General features: G+C 58.2%; 4 protein-coding genes across 4 annotated transcripts; 2 read left to right on the top strand and 2 right to left on the bottom strand.

Moving 5' to 3' along the window:
• Positions 1-1,302: 1,302 nt before the first annotated feature.
• On the top strand, positions 1,303-4,095 carry BESB_022740 (5-formyltetrahydrofolate cyclo-ligase; the record flags this gene model as incomplete). The annotated part of the gene is made up of 4 exons (XM_029360976.1): positions 1,303-2,209; positions 2,592-2,770; positions 3,332-3,535; positions 3,865-4,095. The coding sequence occupies 4 exons, from the start codon at positions 1,303-1,305 to the stop codon at positions 4,093-4,095; spliced, it is 1,521 nt and encodes a 506-aa protein (XP_029215791.1).
• A 1,549-nt stretch (positions 4,096-5,644) lies between these two features.
• On the bottom strand, positions 5,645-9,607 carry BESB_022750 (PHD-finger domain-containing protein; the record flags this gene model as incomplete). Its single annotated transcript, XM_029360977.1, has 6 exons — positions 5,645-5,719; positions 6,144-6,479; positions 6,817-7,074; positions 7,901-8,437; positions 8,976-9,080; positions 9,491-9,607. 6 exons carry the CDS (start codon positions 9,605-9,607, stop codon positions 5,645-5,647), a joined length of 1,428 nt encoding a protein of 475 aa, XP_029215792.1.
• Positions 9,608-11,623: 2,016 nt separating this feature from the next.
• BESB_022760 (uncharacterized protein) lies at positions 11,624-12,271 on the top strand (the record flags this gene model as incomplete). The annotated part of the gene is made up of 2 exons (XM_029360978.1): positions 11,624-11,829; positions 12,196-12,271. The coding sequence occupies 2 exons, from the start codon at positions 11,624-11,626 to the stop codon at positions 12,269-12,271; spliced, it is 282 nt and encodes a 93-aa protein (XP_029215793.1).
• A 687-nt stretch (positions 12,272-12,958) lies between these two features.
• Positions 12,959-15,034, bottom strand: BESB_022770 (uncharacterized protein; the record flags this gene model as incomplete). The annotated part of the gene is made up of 2 exons (XM_029360979.1): positions 12,959-14,250; positions 14,521-15,034. 2 exons carry the CDS (start codon positions 15,032-15,034, stop codon positions 12,959-12,961), a joined length of 1,806 nt encoding a protein of 601 aa, XP_029215794.1.
• Positions 15,035-15,094: the final 60 nt, after the last annotated feature.

A 15,094-nucleotide genomic window follows, 5' to 3' on the forward strand; every position in this document is an offset into this window, starting at 1 on the left:
CCCTGTTTCCGCGAGCTGCCTCGCGTTCGCTCTTTTCTCAAGTCGTGCGCAAATGTCTGTCGCGTGTGCCGCCCCTCGTCCAGCGACACCGAGAGATGCTCTGCGCGCACAGCCCCTACGACGTTTCCTCCCGAGGGGCGCAAGAACGACGCTGAGAGCGGATACAACTCCATCGCCTGCCTTCCTGCAGTGAAAAAAAAGCCCGCTCTCGTGTGGATGCCTCCAGACTTTGCTCTTCGCCTTCCTGGTCTCCTTCGCGTTTTCCCGCCTTCTCGTCTCGGCGCGACGCGCCTGAGACGTCGCTGAGTCCGCCCGTGGCTTCTCAGAGGCGAGACCATGGGAAGAAGGAGACGCCTTCCAGAATGCCTTATCGCAAGAAGAAGGAGACTCCTTTGAGAGTGCCTTATCGCGGGCGTTTTCTTATTCTTTGAGAGCTGCCTGCTGTCGCTCTCCTCAGTTCCCTCATTGGTCGCTCCGCAGCCTGAAGCAGGCAACGAAAAATCGCCCCATGTAGCCGCGCAGTTTTCTCGTATGTCAGCCCTCTTTCGAAGAGCGTTTCCTTTTTATCTTTCGCACCCTATCGTTCTCTGTTTTGCTGTATTTCCAGTTTCAAACGAGGAAACAGAAAAGTTGTGGGGACCCCAGAACGGTCTCGTCCTTTGTCTGTCTTATTCAAGTCTCGCTGCTTGTTTGTCTGCTACGTTTGTCCACCAGCGCCTCTCGACGTTTGACTGCGTCTGTGCCCTTCGACCCCTGCGTGTCTTCGCCAGCTCCATCATCCAAGAGCGGCGAATCGTTTTGTTTGCTTGGCATTCGTTGATGTCGCGGTGAGCGGCGTTTGTCCCCACAGCCTCAGTTTCCCCGGCCTCTCCGGCTGCGACAGAGTCTCTTCAAATCAATTGCAATTGTTGTGTATTACTGTGTTGAAGGCGACTCACTTCTACACTGTGTCAGTCGGACCAACTTCCACGCACGGATAATTAGTCGACAAGGGTTTACCTACCTTTGGACCGCCAAAATACAGCCGCCGTGTACATTTTACTGTAGTCTATCGCAGGAACCTTTTCCTCAGAGTTTCCCTTGAGCCTGGTGACTTCCGAGTGTCTCTTCGTCACTTGCGTCGTCAGAGAGCGCCCTTTTCCTTTCCACTCCCTTCTCTCTCCGCGTAATCTGCCTCACGTGCAGCGGCGGTAGACCATGGCCTGCTGCGTCTCCGCCTCCTGGCCTAGTCCTCCTCCTCCTTGGTCTGTCCCTTTGGTTTTTTTCCCAGTTTCTTTTCGCATCGCTCGGCTTCTTGGAGAGATGAGTTCGCTTCCCGCGACCTCCGCACTGAGCGGCTCGCTGAGTGTGCGCGAGGCGAAGCGCGCGCTTCGGCAGCTGCTGCTGTCGCGGCGAAACGGCTTCCACCGCGCGCGGCTTCTCGCGCGAAGTGCCCAGCCTGCCCCCCCGCCGCCGCCGAGCGAGTGGATAGGGAAGGAGAACGTCGGGGGGAACGTCCAGCGACGCGCTTCGCCCGAGGGCGCCTCGGCGCCGCGACTTCTCGGCGAGCCCCGAAAAGTCTTTCACGAGGCTGAGAAGGTCGCCTTCGCGAACTTGCACGAGGCGCGCGAGACGCAGCTCCAGGCAACTCGAGTTCTTCCTCAGAGCCACAGCCGGGACGAAGAGTCCGACCATGGCGAGCGAGAAGCGGAAAAGCGGAGAGAGGCAGGGCACGCAACTGGGTCGCGCTCCGAGGTGCCGAATGACGCAGAAGATGCCCGCAGGAGTTCACCTTCTGACGCGGGCGGCGACCTCGGCAAGGCCCTCCATGGCGAAAACATTCCGCCATGCAGCTCCTCAGGCTGGCGCAATTCAGCCGCGTCTTCGAGTGAATCAGCAAAGCTCTCTTCTGGATGTCCTGACTCTTCTGCGGCGCGCGCGGCCTGCGCCACCTCCAGTGCAACAAGGCCGCCGCCTTCGGAGGCGCGCCTCATCACGAGCGTTCGAGGGGGCAGCTTGGCGCGGGATGCCGCCGCTAAAGGCGCCTGCGCCGAGAAGCCGCGGGCGAGGGGCGACCTGCCGGCGCCGGCGGAGGCAGACGAGAGCGGAGTTCGAGAGCGAGACGACGAGGAAGGCATGCAGAGACGAAGGAGCATGGAAGGCGCTTTCCAGAGGCTGCTCGGGGCCGTGTATCCTCAAGTTGTTCACGCAGACGGATGGCTGCGATCAGGTGAGGCGTCGCAGAGTCGAGCTTCTTTTCGTCGCCGCTGTCTCTCTTGTTCAGCTCCGAGCGCTTGCGCCGGGGCGTCGTCTCGGAGGGGCTCCATTTCTCCCCTCTGGGCTGGAGCGGAAGGATCCGTTTGCGCCGCGACGCTGTGCCGCTGCGGTCTCGCTGCGGCCCTGCCCTTTTTCTCTCTTCTTTGTCTCTCTCTGCTCATGTATCGATATAGTTTCCGCTGGGAGCTGCGCCTCCGCCGTCGGAGGTACGTGTTTTTCTGTCCGAGGCAGGACAGCAGCGGGAGGAGACGCGTGCACTGTAGAGAGACGCTCGGCGACCTTTGGGCCGCACGCGCCACGGAGGCGACCCTGCTGTGTGTGGTGTGCACGCGCAGGCAAGCGTTCACTGGTGGTCGCAGGCTACTCGCCGATCGGCAGCGAACTCGACAGCATGTTTCTGCTGAGCCTCGCAGAGAGTTTGGGCCACGTGTGCGCGCTGCCCTCGATTGAAGAGAAGCGGGCGCCTCTCACTTTCCGGCAGTGGTTTTACGGCATGCCTCTCGTTCCTGGGAAGGTAGGCGACTTCGCTGTCTAGGTGGGAATGCAGTGTCGCTAAGGAATCACCATTTCGAGTCCTATCTAGTGTGGAAACTGGGGAAGCACACATATGAAAATGACTCAATACGGGTCGATCTCCGCCTCAGACTTGCAGTGGACTACAAGCGGCAGCGGCAGGCCCCGCAGCGTGGAGTGGATGGGGTCTCCGCCCCACCCGTGCTAAGACTCTTCATCGCTTCTACAGTAGCTTCACGTAACAAGTTGTCCTCCTCTCGCTTTCGCATCGCCCGTCATCCTATTCATTTCTCCGGCTCTCTCGTCGTCTTCTCTCTCAGGCTCCTAGTGATGTGCTTGAGAGTCCGCCTCGGTCTTCGTTCGAGCGGCTTGCCCCGTTTCTCATCCCCCCCGCCGCCTCTTCCCATCCCCCCTTCTCGCCGCGGCGTCGCCGCAAGGTCTGTGTCTTGTGGTGGGTTTGAGTCTTCACGCGTCTTTCAGGTCTATTTGAAGAGGCTGTTTCGTCGTCTGCCTCAGTCCGGTTCCTCTGAACAGCTTTGGAGAGTCTGTTTTGTCTTTTCAGTTCAACATTCCTGCGCCGGCGGCGGACTGCAGACACCCGGTCGTGGAGCCTGATGTGCTGATTGTGCCGCTGCTGGGCTTTGATCGCGTCGGGCGGCGTCTGGGCTACGGCGGCGGGTTCTACGACCGCACGCTGGACGACCTGCGCAGGCGGCGCGGCCTCACCGAGAAGACCTCTCGCTCCAAAGAAAAAAGAGACAACTTCGTAAGGGCTCGAGCCACAGATACGGCTGCACCCCGCTGAACTCCCCTCCGTCAAGGCGGGTCAGGTCGCAGCCGCGCGCCTATGGGGGGGTTGAAGCGAGTAGAGCGTTCTGTCGTGTGGGTACATGGGAGTCACGTTTTGGTTTGCGCGTCACGGGGCTCGCCACCAGTGTGTTGGGGACCTCGAGCGCCTACGACGCGCACGTTTCTTTGTCTTTTCTGCGACTTCACCCCCTCAGCTTTTCTTCGCATGAAGGAGTTGCAGATTCAGTCTTTGGCGCTCGACGTGGCGCGTTCCGCATTGCCGTTTGGCCTTCTTCTGTGTCTCAGGGGCCGGTCGGGCCTATCTCGGCGCGGCTGCATGCGGCGGAAGTCGCGCAGCAGCGAAAGAGTTCTTCGCTACCGCTCCTGGTCTGCGGGATCGCCTTCGACTGCCAAGAAGTCGATGAAATCCCGACAGAAGTCTTCGATGAGCCGCTGGACTGTCTGCTTCTCGAGCGCGAGCTCCGCGTCTTCTCGCCCGAGCTGGCAGAGGCGCTGAAGCCGCGGCAAGGCTCCTAGCGGCCGACCTCAGCGACAAGAGGAGACCGACAGCGAGACTGACGAAGGCGCGGAGAGCGCGCCGAAGCGAGAGACAGGAAAGGAGCAGAGAGGGATGACGAAGGAGATGAGAGGCAACGACGGCGGCACTAGGCCGGCAGTCAGGCAGCGGCGGAGAGCGGCACGGAGACGCAGACGCAGAAACAAGGGTGGCGGGAATGGGGGACGAGCACGGGAAGTATACGGGCCCGAAGAGAGAGAGAGAGAACGAAAACGACAAGTTCATCTTCTTCATCGCTCGTGGCGACTTCGCGATTCGTTCGAGGGCGCCTGGTTTTTTTTTTTCCTTTTTTTTCTGTTCTCGGTTTGACTAAGAGCTACGGGATCGCGAAAGGTGTCCTTGGCGTGTGGATTGCAAGAGGCGGACAGGTCTGCGTTCAGTGTAGATCCAAGGTGTGTGTGAGAGAATTTCCTAATTGTTTTGAAGCGATTGTGGACTGCGTGGACCCACGCCTGCGGATATGTCCATCTACGCGTTTTTGAGTTTTTTTCAATGACAGCGTGGCTCGCGCGCGCAAACAGCCCAATTCTGCGTCTACTCGCTTAAGCTTACGCACGTGGGCATAAACATATTTTGAAGGCTGGCAATTATGTCGTGCGATTCATCAGGCTCCCTGTCGATCCACTCGGCGTTTTCTGTTCCGTGTGTTTCACGGAAGGAGGCGCGTGAGACGCCGCCACTGCCTCACAGCGTCGAAGTGCGTTGGCTCAGATCCAGTGTGTGGGTCGACTTCCCTCCGCGCCGGTCGGCTGACTGCCTTTTTTTACTCGTGGGAAGAAAAACGGCATCCGCGTTTCCGTCTCTCGTTTTGGAGCAGAATTCGCAAGAAAGGGAGCTTCTCGGGCCGCGCAGGGCAGGCTAAGCGGATCGAACCACAAGAATGTGCCCTCGTGCTGATGTAGGGCGATGTATGTAGAGAGTCGGTACATACACATCTCCGTAAAAGAAATATATAGGCGCATGCGTGCATGTTGATACTCGATGGAGCTACATCCTTAGCTGCCTCTCCAGTCACTAGTAGAGAGGGAGGCAGGACACGAAGCGCGGGCGCGGCAGCGAGACACCTGACAGGCGCAGTGGCAGAGCCGCGCGAGGGCGGCGACAGGTTGTGTCGCAGGTTGAATGCATGCGTCATGGCGTCGACGGGCCCTGAATCCTACAAGGAGCCGGGTAGCTGCGTTGAGAGAATAGATGCGGCAACCCTCTGGAGCCGCGCCTGGCTGCGGGCGGCCAGTCTCCGCAGAATAAGCACGAGAGCCGCATGAATACATCCAAATACCTGCAGACCTAAATATTCACCCATGGACGCAGGCACAACGCGCCAGCACTCCCCAGTCCCTCTCGCTGTGGCGCGCATCCCGCGATCCACGTGGAAGCCCTTCTTTCTGTCAGGGTGGAGGGGCGCGGGCGAGCATGCAGGCCCCCGCGCTTGTCGATTCCCCCACGCGACGAGCTGTCGCCGGCCTCCCCCTCCTCACAGAGCTCCGCGGAAAAGAGATGCGACACGCCTTAGGGCACCAGCCCATGCTGGTAGCACTGCGGGCAGAACCAGGCGTCGTCTTCCTGGGTCTCCGCTGAGTATCCCTGAAGCACATCACGCAGACAGACACGCGAAAAGAGGATGTCTCACATCGGTCGAACTCCTTGCCGACGCGGCTATGCGCGGGCTGTCGATCGCGGTGAAAGACCGCCATCTCCAAGATGCGAACCTGACTCTTCTTCTCAACGCCCCCTTTGAACGGAGGATATGGCCGCTTCTCTGTGTCAGTATATATTGGAGGCGCGCACGTCAAATCGCACCAGGTACCTCCATACCAGGGAAAAGGTTTACTCACATACGAGAGCTCGATAGACTTGCGCTCTCCCCCGAATTCTTCCTGAGGAGACATCGGCGAACTGGCGCATTTATGTGCGACAGGAAATCGGCGCCACGCCTCTGGCGCCCGCAGCCAGTTCCCTCGGTCTCAGGCGCCGGTGTACCCTGCTTCCTCCGCTTTCCAGGGCTTACCACACACTCGAAGTGAAACCATTGATTGCATGCGTCGCAGGCGACCATGTTGTTGCACTCGGAGCTCTCGCCTTTGTGGCAGACGGGACAAATGCCTTCCCAGGCGTCTGCGCTTTCGCTCTGTCCGCCGCTGCGCGTCGTCGCGCCCGCCCCGCCGGGAACCCCTGCGCCGCTCCCAGACGACGCACCTCCGCCTGCGTGGCCCGCGGGGTCAGCCGACCCGCCGCCGGGCGGGTAGTACGCCCCCGGCGACGCCCCCATCCGGTGCCCCGAGCCGTAGGACGGCGCGGGCGACGCCGAGCCTGAGGAAGCCAGCGGGCCTGCAGCCGCGCCCCCCTGAAGAGAAACGAAAAACGCAGCGAAAGAGATGTGGACGTCAGCACGCGGCAAGAAAAACCGCGGGGAAAAAGACTGGTGGAGCGCTGACACACGAGCAATCAAGGACGGGAACATTGAAACCGCAGCGAAAGCACGACAAAGAAAAAGGGGAAAAAAGCCCTTGCCACCTGCGTTCTCTGCTCCACAAGCCTATTTCCTTCGTCCTGCCCCTTCGCCTCGCGTCCCCTGAAATCCGGAAGAGACGAGTTCTTTCGGCACGAAAATTCTTTTCGCGACACTCCACCGGCGAAGTCTGCCCTCGCGGAAATCGGTGAAATTGTGCTGCTTTCCTCACCTTCGACCCGCTGCCGTCGTGGCGACTCCGGCTGCCGTGGGAAGGCTGGTTGCGGCTCCGACCACCTCCGCTGCTCTTGGAGCCCGACGGATGATGCACGCCCGCGGGCGCCGCGGGGACGGCGAGCCCAGCTTGTCCCCTCGCGTCCGCACCAGAGGCCGCGTGCGGAGGCCCGCCTGCGCCTTGCGGCCCTGCCGTCACGGTGCTGGACTGCGAGGAGGGATGTCGGGAGGCGGATGCGCCCTGATCCTGGTGCGCCTGAGGAACGAAAACGAAGTCGACACGCAAGCTGGTTGAGAGGGTGTCAGATCCTCTGAAGCCCGGGCGGCGGCTGCCCATAGCGGGCGACGCACAAAAGAAAAGTTGACACCGAGCAGAGATTCGTCCCTGCCTATTCGATCGAAGCGCCCACACGGTTCTCCTTGAGCCCCGCTTGCCTTGCTCCGCTTCTCCGGCGTCTCAGCTGCTGTGCATATGCTTCTGAAGATTTACGCCTTCTGCCAGAGGCGAAAGAAAATATCCATTCCAACCGCAGCACACACGAACACGTACCTTGCGAGCTTTCTTGGAAGGCGGATGAACGGTGGACGAGCCGACGGAGACGTCGCTGCCCGCCGAGGGGACGCTTAGCCCCGCCCCCCCCCGGTCGGAAGAAATGCCCCGCCTGCTGCCCCCTGGTGCCGCGCGCGGCCTCCATTCGGACCCGCAGCGCCCATGCTCAGGCCCCCGGTCTGCGCCGGAAAACACGAAAGAGAGCAGAGGTGACGCAGGGCTGTAGAGACGCGGTGGGCAAGGGACTCGGAGACGAAGAGTCACAGCGATAAAGGAGATCAGACGCCGGATGTGAAGGGTTCTCCTCATCCAAACAAAGCGGAGGGGGGGGTTTGGGGAGGGAGGCTGACGCTTATACAGACGTGAGAGCGAGGGACAGCCGCAGCACGCGACAAATGCTCCGCCCCGGTCCGTATGGTGTCCGTCACGTTCTTGTCCGCACTCCTCACTCTCTTCCACTGGCCATGATTTAGGGCTTTATAGGGTGTGAAACCGAAATGGCAAGAGACGGAAGACAGATTCCCCTGCTCACCTGATAATCTCCGTTAAGCGCGGTGCGATCCGCGCCCCTCACGTAGAAGCCACTGCCGTCCGCGTCGAGCCCCAGGCCCGCGCCGCCACCTCTGTCGGCGCCCGCGCCGTCTCCAGGCAAGCCTGAGGAGACGTCGCCTGCGGTGCCGAGGATGCTCGAGCCTCCCCTCTCGGCTGCTCGCCTCCGCAAAGCACTCCGCCCCACTGTGCTGCCTCCGGCGCTCCCGGTCCCGCCGTGGGTGCCGGTGGCGCCCAATGGGCCCGCACCAGGTGTGCCTCCGACCGCGGAGGGGGCACCCACCCCCGGGAGGTGTCCCCCCGGGACCCCGCCCGGTCCTGCGGCAGTGACGGCGCCGAGTTCCTGGCCAGCTACCCCGTGGGCCTTCAGCGTTGCGGCTGCACCGAGGCCATGCATCGAATGAAGCAGTTTGTCCCGCTCTTTCACGAGGCGCTGTTGCTCGTAGTGAATGAAGGAGGCGATCTGCTTGTTGACTGCCACCTTCTCACGCAGCAGTGCCCGACATTTCGCGTGCAGAAACTGACCGAAACGGCACACACACACGGCGAAACAATGCATGGCCATATCCAGCAGAATGCTAACGAAAGAAACGAAGGGGCGTGATTGAGGTGAAGCACTCATAACGCTCAGACAGAAAAGCGCAAGGCGCGAAGCCCAAGGCAGCCGCTACCGGGGCGTGAAGAGAGCAAGGGGGTATACAGAGGCGAAAAGGACGGGCAGAAACCTGCACTGAGGCGACTTCCTCAAGGCATCTGGAGTTTCTCAAAGAAGGCACGTGCAGGCTTCATCGATCTCCTCCTGCCTCACAGTTGTATCGCCGCCTTAGATCCCTCTTCCAGGCCTTTAAGACACATAGCCCTCAGAGACACCGACGCCAGACACGGCTAACGAACGTCGCAACGAGGCGCCGGCTCGCCCCCTTCCCCTCTCCCTCCCCCCCCCCCCCTCGCCAACGACAGAATTCCACGCCTCTATGTACGTTTGCATGCAACAGATGCATACGAATGACAGGTGCGCCGGGAGGGTGGCTGGCGTCAAGTCCGGTGCTGTCCCGTACCTTGATCGCGACGATTTCTTCTTCCTGCTCTGCGGCTGGCCAGGCGGTCCCCTGCTGCTGAGACTGACGCAACCGCAGGAGGAACTCCTTCTCCCGCGAGCGGAACTGAGACCGAAAGAACATGGCATGAATGGTCAACCACGTGTGAGACCCAACTGCACACAGGAGCGCTTTTTGGCAGTGAAAATGAAGCAGAGGTCCGCATGCAAGAGCCGGCCGAGGTCCGTCTCTCTGCGACGTTACAGATCGCCATAGCCTGGCAGTCCACGCACACAGACGTGCCTGTATAGATAGATATTCGGACGTAATCACGTGTGCTTACATCTCCGATTAGCGAGACGTGCGCACGTAAAATATGAGCTCACATGTTTCTCAGACCAGGAACCAGCCTCTAGTACCGCGCGACACGAAAACCAAACAGAAAAACCGTAAGCAGAGAGGAACACGTGCACATAAGAATAAATGCACCGAGAGAGGAGTGCGGTGTCTCGGAAGAGGCAGGGAGCTGAACTCACCTGAGTTTCAATGCGTGAAGCTTCCTGTTCGAGGTGCGCCATGAGCCGCAAAGCCCGATGCAGCTTGCCCGGCAGCGTGAGGCAGTCCTCCAGCCACTGCTCCACGGGGTCTCCCATGGTTCCGAAGTGTCTTTATGAAGACAGCGAGGCGCCAGCCAGCAGAAGAATGACGAAACACGAAAGCCTCTTCTCTACGGCCGCTCGCGCGAGCCAGATGGCCGCAGGCGAAACGGCGTCACATATCTTTCTTGCCCTCCCAACAGAAAATTTCGATGTTGTCGTGAAAACGAGAAGCCTTTACGGAAGACAAAGATAGATGCCAATTTCTTCCGCCGCTCGCCGCTCTTCAGCCAGGTCCCTTGGAGCTGGACTTGTGGAAGGTTGGAAAGGACTGATTATGCAGAAGCACGCACAGCTACGTACGTGTACAAAGTGCGAAGAGGAGTAAAACAGAGAAAACGAACTCCCAATAAACGAGTCATAGGTGCGGAAGGGGAGCCGAAAAAGGCGTGGGGTGCCTGGCGTTTAAGGGGAGAAAGCGTCGGCGGTGTGAAGAAGATTGGCAAATCTGGACTGCAGGATGCCACGGGGTATGGGAGTCTCTGGCGCCCGCTATAGGTTCTGTTAAATAGCCTCAGTCGAGAACAAAAAGATCGTAACTTTATGGATAAGGGCTCGAAAGGCAGAAGACATAGCGCTCCTCCCTAGGTAAATCAAGAAGTCAGTATCGAAGTTTCGGAGCGACTGAGACAGAACTTTACGCATGGCTCCACCGCTGCCTGGAAAGGAACTTCGTGGAATCCAGAGACAGCGTGGCAACGGCAAGGGACTCCCTTGCAATCCATCATATACTCTTTGCTCCCCGGATCCCCTCCAAAAAAGGGAAGAGAAGCAAGGAGATAACAGAGGTTCTTAGAGGCTGGGAAGCATGCCGAGGAAAAGGTTTAAAAAGTGTAAGTTTCCGATGGCGAAAAGGCACGCATGCAAGCGACAGGGGAGCACGCCGACGACTTGGACCGCGTGCCTGATCCAGATGCGCTGAAGGAGAGCCAAGGCCTTTCGTATCTTCTTCGTAGCTGTGACTGAGGACGCTGCTGGGTCATTCCACAGTGTGGTTTTCGTGTTGGATGTGTGTTTCACGCCGTTAAGTCGGGCAGAAGCAGGCTTCCGAGCGAACCAGTGCCTCTCGCGGCTGACGACTTCAACTCGGTGCTTGTTGTCAGTTACGGCAGCATGTGTGTGGACGTCCGGTAGGTGTTTCGCCTTGCACCAAAGAGAATAGCCACCTCTTCGCACGATTTTCTGAGCTGCTTACAGCCAGCTTGTGCGGTTTATGGGTTCGTGTGAAAGTGTGTCTTGAGGCAGTGCGAGTTCGGCTATACGACCAAGTCTATGGGCGATTCTTGACGCTCCGACCAGCCGCTAAAGGAGGTTGGAGGAGGATCTTTTACTCTTACCGCAGCTCGACGTGGAGCAAGTTGAGGCGTCTCGACGAGTATCATTGATCAACACGCTGACGCCGGTGTGTAGTGCTAGCGGACCGCTGGTCGTGCGGTGCGAGGTTGCCTCCAAGGCCATGGCTCATTTCACGTGAAGCGGCAAACTGGGGATTTCTATTCACGGTCCACCGCATTCTTGTCCGGCCACCCCTATGTATTCTTCGTCCAGTGAGGTCACAAAGTTGCTGGTTCCTTCTGCGCGTTCATTGATCCGTGTTGTCAATCCCTAGTCCAGCCTGCAAGTCTTCCTGGTGCGTGTGCTCAGCTGTAATGTTCTAGTTTACGACACTATTTTGACAGTTCTGGAGCAGGCAGTTTCCCCACCAGGCAACGAACGTGGACGGACAGGGTTCTGCAGGGCGACTCTTTCTTTTCTGAGCGAGTGAGTTTTTCAGTAACAGGTGGAAGTCGAGAGTGTGTAGCCTTGCCGGGTTCTGTTAGCTGTGTTCCGCGGCGGTGGACGGTTGTTGGTTTGTCTGTCTTCCCTCTTAGAAAGTTGGAAACCCATGAATACCTGGGTTGTCGCGTGTTGGTCAGCGTGTGTTTCTCGGCTTTGAAAGAATACGTTAGATTGTCAACACGATACGGTGGACGCACTATAGGACGGCTTTTACCACCACTAGATCAAAGAAACATGGCGGGAGAGAAAAACGAGACAGAACTCAAAACCACGAGTCGTTATCCAGAAAAAGGCGAGTCGAGCACCGCTACCGGCACAGCACCGAAAAACCGTGCACAGATGAGCAAGTACTGGGGAGATGACGTGGACGATAAAGTGGAGCGAACCGGTTGCAGCGAGCCTTACAGCCGGCTGGTAGATTGCCTGGATGTGTACGATAAGTAAGTGCGCCACCGCTTTATGGCATCGTGTCCGTTGGGTGAAACGACCTTGTGCCACTGCAGATCGCTTTGAAGTGTTCTGTCCCACGGGATCGACAAGAGGAAGAACCTCTCTGTCGCGAAAGGTCTGGGCGATATGCTACTGTGTTACGTGACCTCACAGTGTGGTGGGACGATTCCACAGCGAGTGATGACTCCTGCCATCTCACAGAGATTGTACTTGGGAAGTATATGCGAAGGGCTTAATGTACGTAGTACCCGGGGCAGCCGCCTTGTGTTTGATATGCTACTTTGTTTCTCTGATCTGGACTCGCTACATCGCACGCAGAGCCTTAATGGTCGTTGTGTGTGCCCACTTATTTTCAGAGATTGGCGCAAGTGCCGCGAGGAACTGCAAGAGTTTCGACGTTGTTGCCATGAAAAGAAGGTCCCCGGTGCCTGAGCAGTGCAGCCTACCAACACGTATTTCACAGGCGCTATTTTAAAACCCTAGCAGCACAACCGAAGAAAGCATGGGGCTCCCGAGTCTCTTTCGGAAGTCCCCTACACTGACAGGGTGTCTGCTAACTGTCTCGAGCACACTATCTCACCGTAATTCAAAGCTGCGTAAACTGAAGACATACGTCAACTGTCTTGAGCAAACAGATGTAGAATACGAGTATATGCGTGTCTCATGCGGATTGTGATGCTTTATTTACATGACTGGACTGTTTTCAAAAAGGTGTATCTTCGACGTGTCGTGCACTTGCTACGGCTAAGAAAGGGACACAGAATCTGACTAGGGAAGGGGGTGAAGAGTCCGGAGGTTTCGCGAAGATAGCGACGATCTCAAAGCAGCCCTGTGCAGCGTAGTCCTGATTGATAAGGAAAATTAGTCAGAAGGGCGCACCATATAGGCTGACAGCACGTTTGGATCGATCCCCGCGTAGCCTATGACGAGCAGGTGGGGTTCCCTAAATGAAATACCTTAGGAGAAGGGACTAGCTCGGTCACACCTCAAAAGAAAGTCGTATTCGCACCACTGGCACACGGCTGAACGGAAAAAAGAGCCAGAAAAAAATTCCCGACAACGCAGCTTGCCTTCCCTCCGTTGTCTGTCTTCCGTGGTTTGAAGCACTTGCTCTGTCGGTTACGCTTTGGCAAGAGCCAACAGCCGTTTCGTCTCTTTCAATTCAGCCTTCAGGGTCTTCATCCTCATTTCCACTTTCTCCCTTTCCTGACTGACAAGCGACTGCTCGACTCCTGCCATAAAGGCGTCAAGCGAATCCATCCCATCGTCGAAATTGTCGGCGGCCTTGGCAGGCTTGGCCTTTGAGCCGGCCGCCGACGGAGAGGCTTGTGTTCCAGGTTGTGTCTTCTCACTATGAGTTTTTGCAATCCGTTCCATCTCAGCATTGCATCGCGCTATCTCACGCTTCAATTCGGCCATCCGCCGCTCTAGTGATGCCTCTGTCAGCGGTTCTTGGTTCTTGTTCTTCCGCTTCTGCGCCGCCGCCGCGCCCTCTGCTCCGGCAGAGCGATCGAAGAAATCGTCGTCCTCATCAAACATCATCGCTTCAGTGTTGGCCTCGAGTCTCTCTCTTCGCTCGCGTTCTTCCGGTGTCTCTTCATCTTCGTCGTCCAAACAGGTAGTCTCTGAGTCCTTTTCTTTGCCGGCGAATTTACGGTTCTTCATTTCAGGCACGTCAACCGGCTGTGCGCCCCCCGCCTTCCTCTTCTTTTCTCTCGCCTTCTGCAACTCCTCCAAAAAAGCTTCACCCTTCTCGCCCTCAAGGATTGTCGGACTCTCTGCGAGTGCTTTCTCTTCGTCCATTTCTCCGCCCTCGGGGCTTTGCTGTTGTGGAGGGCACGTGGCTCCTGGCTTACCCTGCGCCGACATGGCTAACTTTCCAGTTTTAGGCATATCGCGTGTGTCCTGCAGTTTTTTGCCACCATCAGACTTCCCGCGCGCGCTGCCTACGCCCTTCGACTCCGAAGAGGCGGTTTTCATTTGTTCCTCAATGGCGACGGAGTGGCTGGGCTTGCGCTTCCCAACACCCTGGGACGCGTTTCGTTGAGTGGTTTTGTCTGCGGCCGCCTCGACTGGAATGGCGGGCTCGTCAGTTCTCTTTTTAATCACGAAAAGACGACGCGTATTTCCGCGACCTCCCACAAAGAAGACCGACTCCTGCTCGCTCGCCTCGGCGTTTCCGGCGTTCGCTTCATCTTCGTTCGCCGAAGAGTCGGCGCTGCACGCAGGGGGATCAGGAATGCTGGCAGACGCCTCCGAAGCGCCAGCCGTTCCAGAATTCGCCTGGGTTGCCTCGTACACTAGGAACGGCTCGTGTGGCTTCAGAGGGACGCCATTGCAAATCGTCCCGTACGAACTCTGCAGGTCGATGCAGTACAAGTTGAAGGGCGGCTTCGCCGCAAACTGTAGCGCTGAAAACAGGGAGCTCACCGAGGCAAAACGCAAATGGAAACCTCGCACGGGAAGGAAGGGGCCACGCCTGCCTTCAGTGGAGCAGACACGCTCAGACCGGCAGCACGCCAGCAAAGCACAAATCGAGCACGAGTGAAAAGGCATACACTGCGTTCGCGTGATTCATTCCCACGAGCATTTAACTAAGCCAGGATTTTTCCTGGTGTATCCTGGCGTCGACCGAGGCATCTGTGTCAGGGACCGCGGTTTAAACGGCCAGTCTTCCCTACCTAAATGTCGTCGCGAGACGAACGGGTGTTCATATAGAACGTCAACGTGCTCCTTCAGGCTCCCGAGCAGCCACCAGCCTCTGCCTTTGAGGGGGACTTGATCGATGACAACTCCTTCTCGAATGACCTCTAGCATCAGATCGGGGAAGGCGGGGTGCGCGCAAGCCTGCTCAACCGCCTCCTCTGTCGCTGTGAACTCGCCACCAAGCCCCCACGGGGGAGGCTCGTAAACGAAAGCTGCTTTCCGGTCAATGCCGCTGGCGGGCGTCGTCAGTGGCGGGGCTTCTTGCTGTTTCGCAGAGGCGTTCGCCCGGCCCCCACTGGCACTGCTAGGCGCTGAAGCGCCCGCCCCTGAAGAATGGCTGGCGGAGTTGTTTCGCAGCGTGCGAATCGAGGCAGGGACTGCAAACGTTCCCGCTGAAGAATCATTTTTGCATGGCGCACGTCCGTCTGTCCTTACTTCAGAGCTTCCGTGTCCATGTGTGGACGAAGGGGCTGCGCCGGGCGCCTGCATTATTTTAGCGCTGGTAGACAGAGTGCACTTTTGGATCGAGCAAAGCTAACGCGGTTCGAA

This window comes from Besnoitia besnoiti, chromosome XII, assembly GCF_002563875.1.
Source record: "Besnoitia besnoiti strain Bb-Ger1 chromosome XII, whole genome shotgun sequence".
Classification (NCBI taxonomy): domain Eukaryota; phylum Apicomplexa; class Conoidasida; order Eucoccidiorida; family Sarcocystidae; genus Besnoitia; species Besnoitia besnoiti.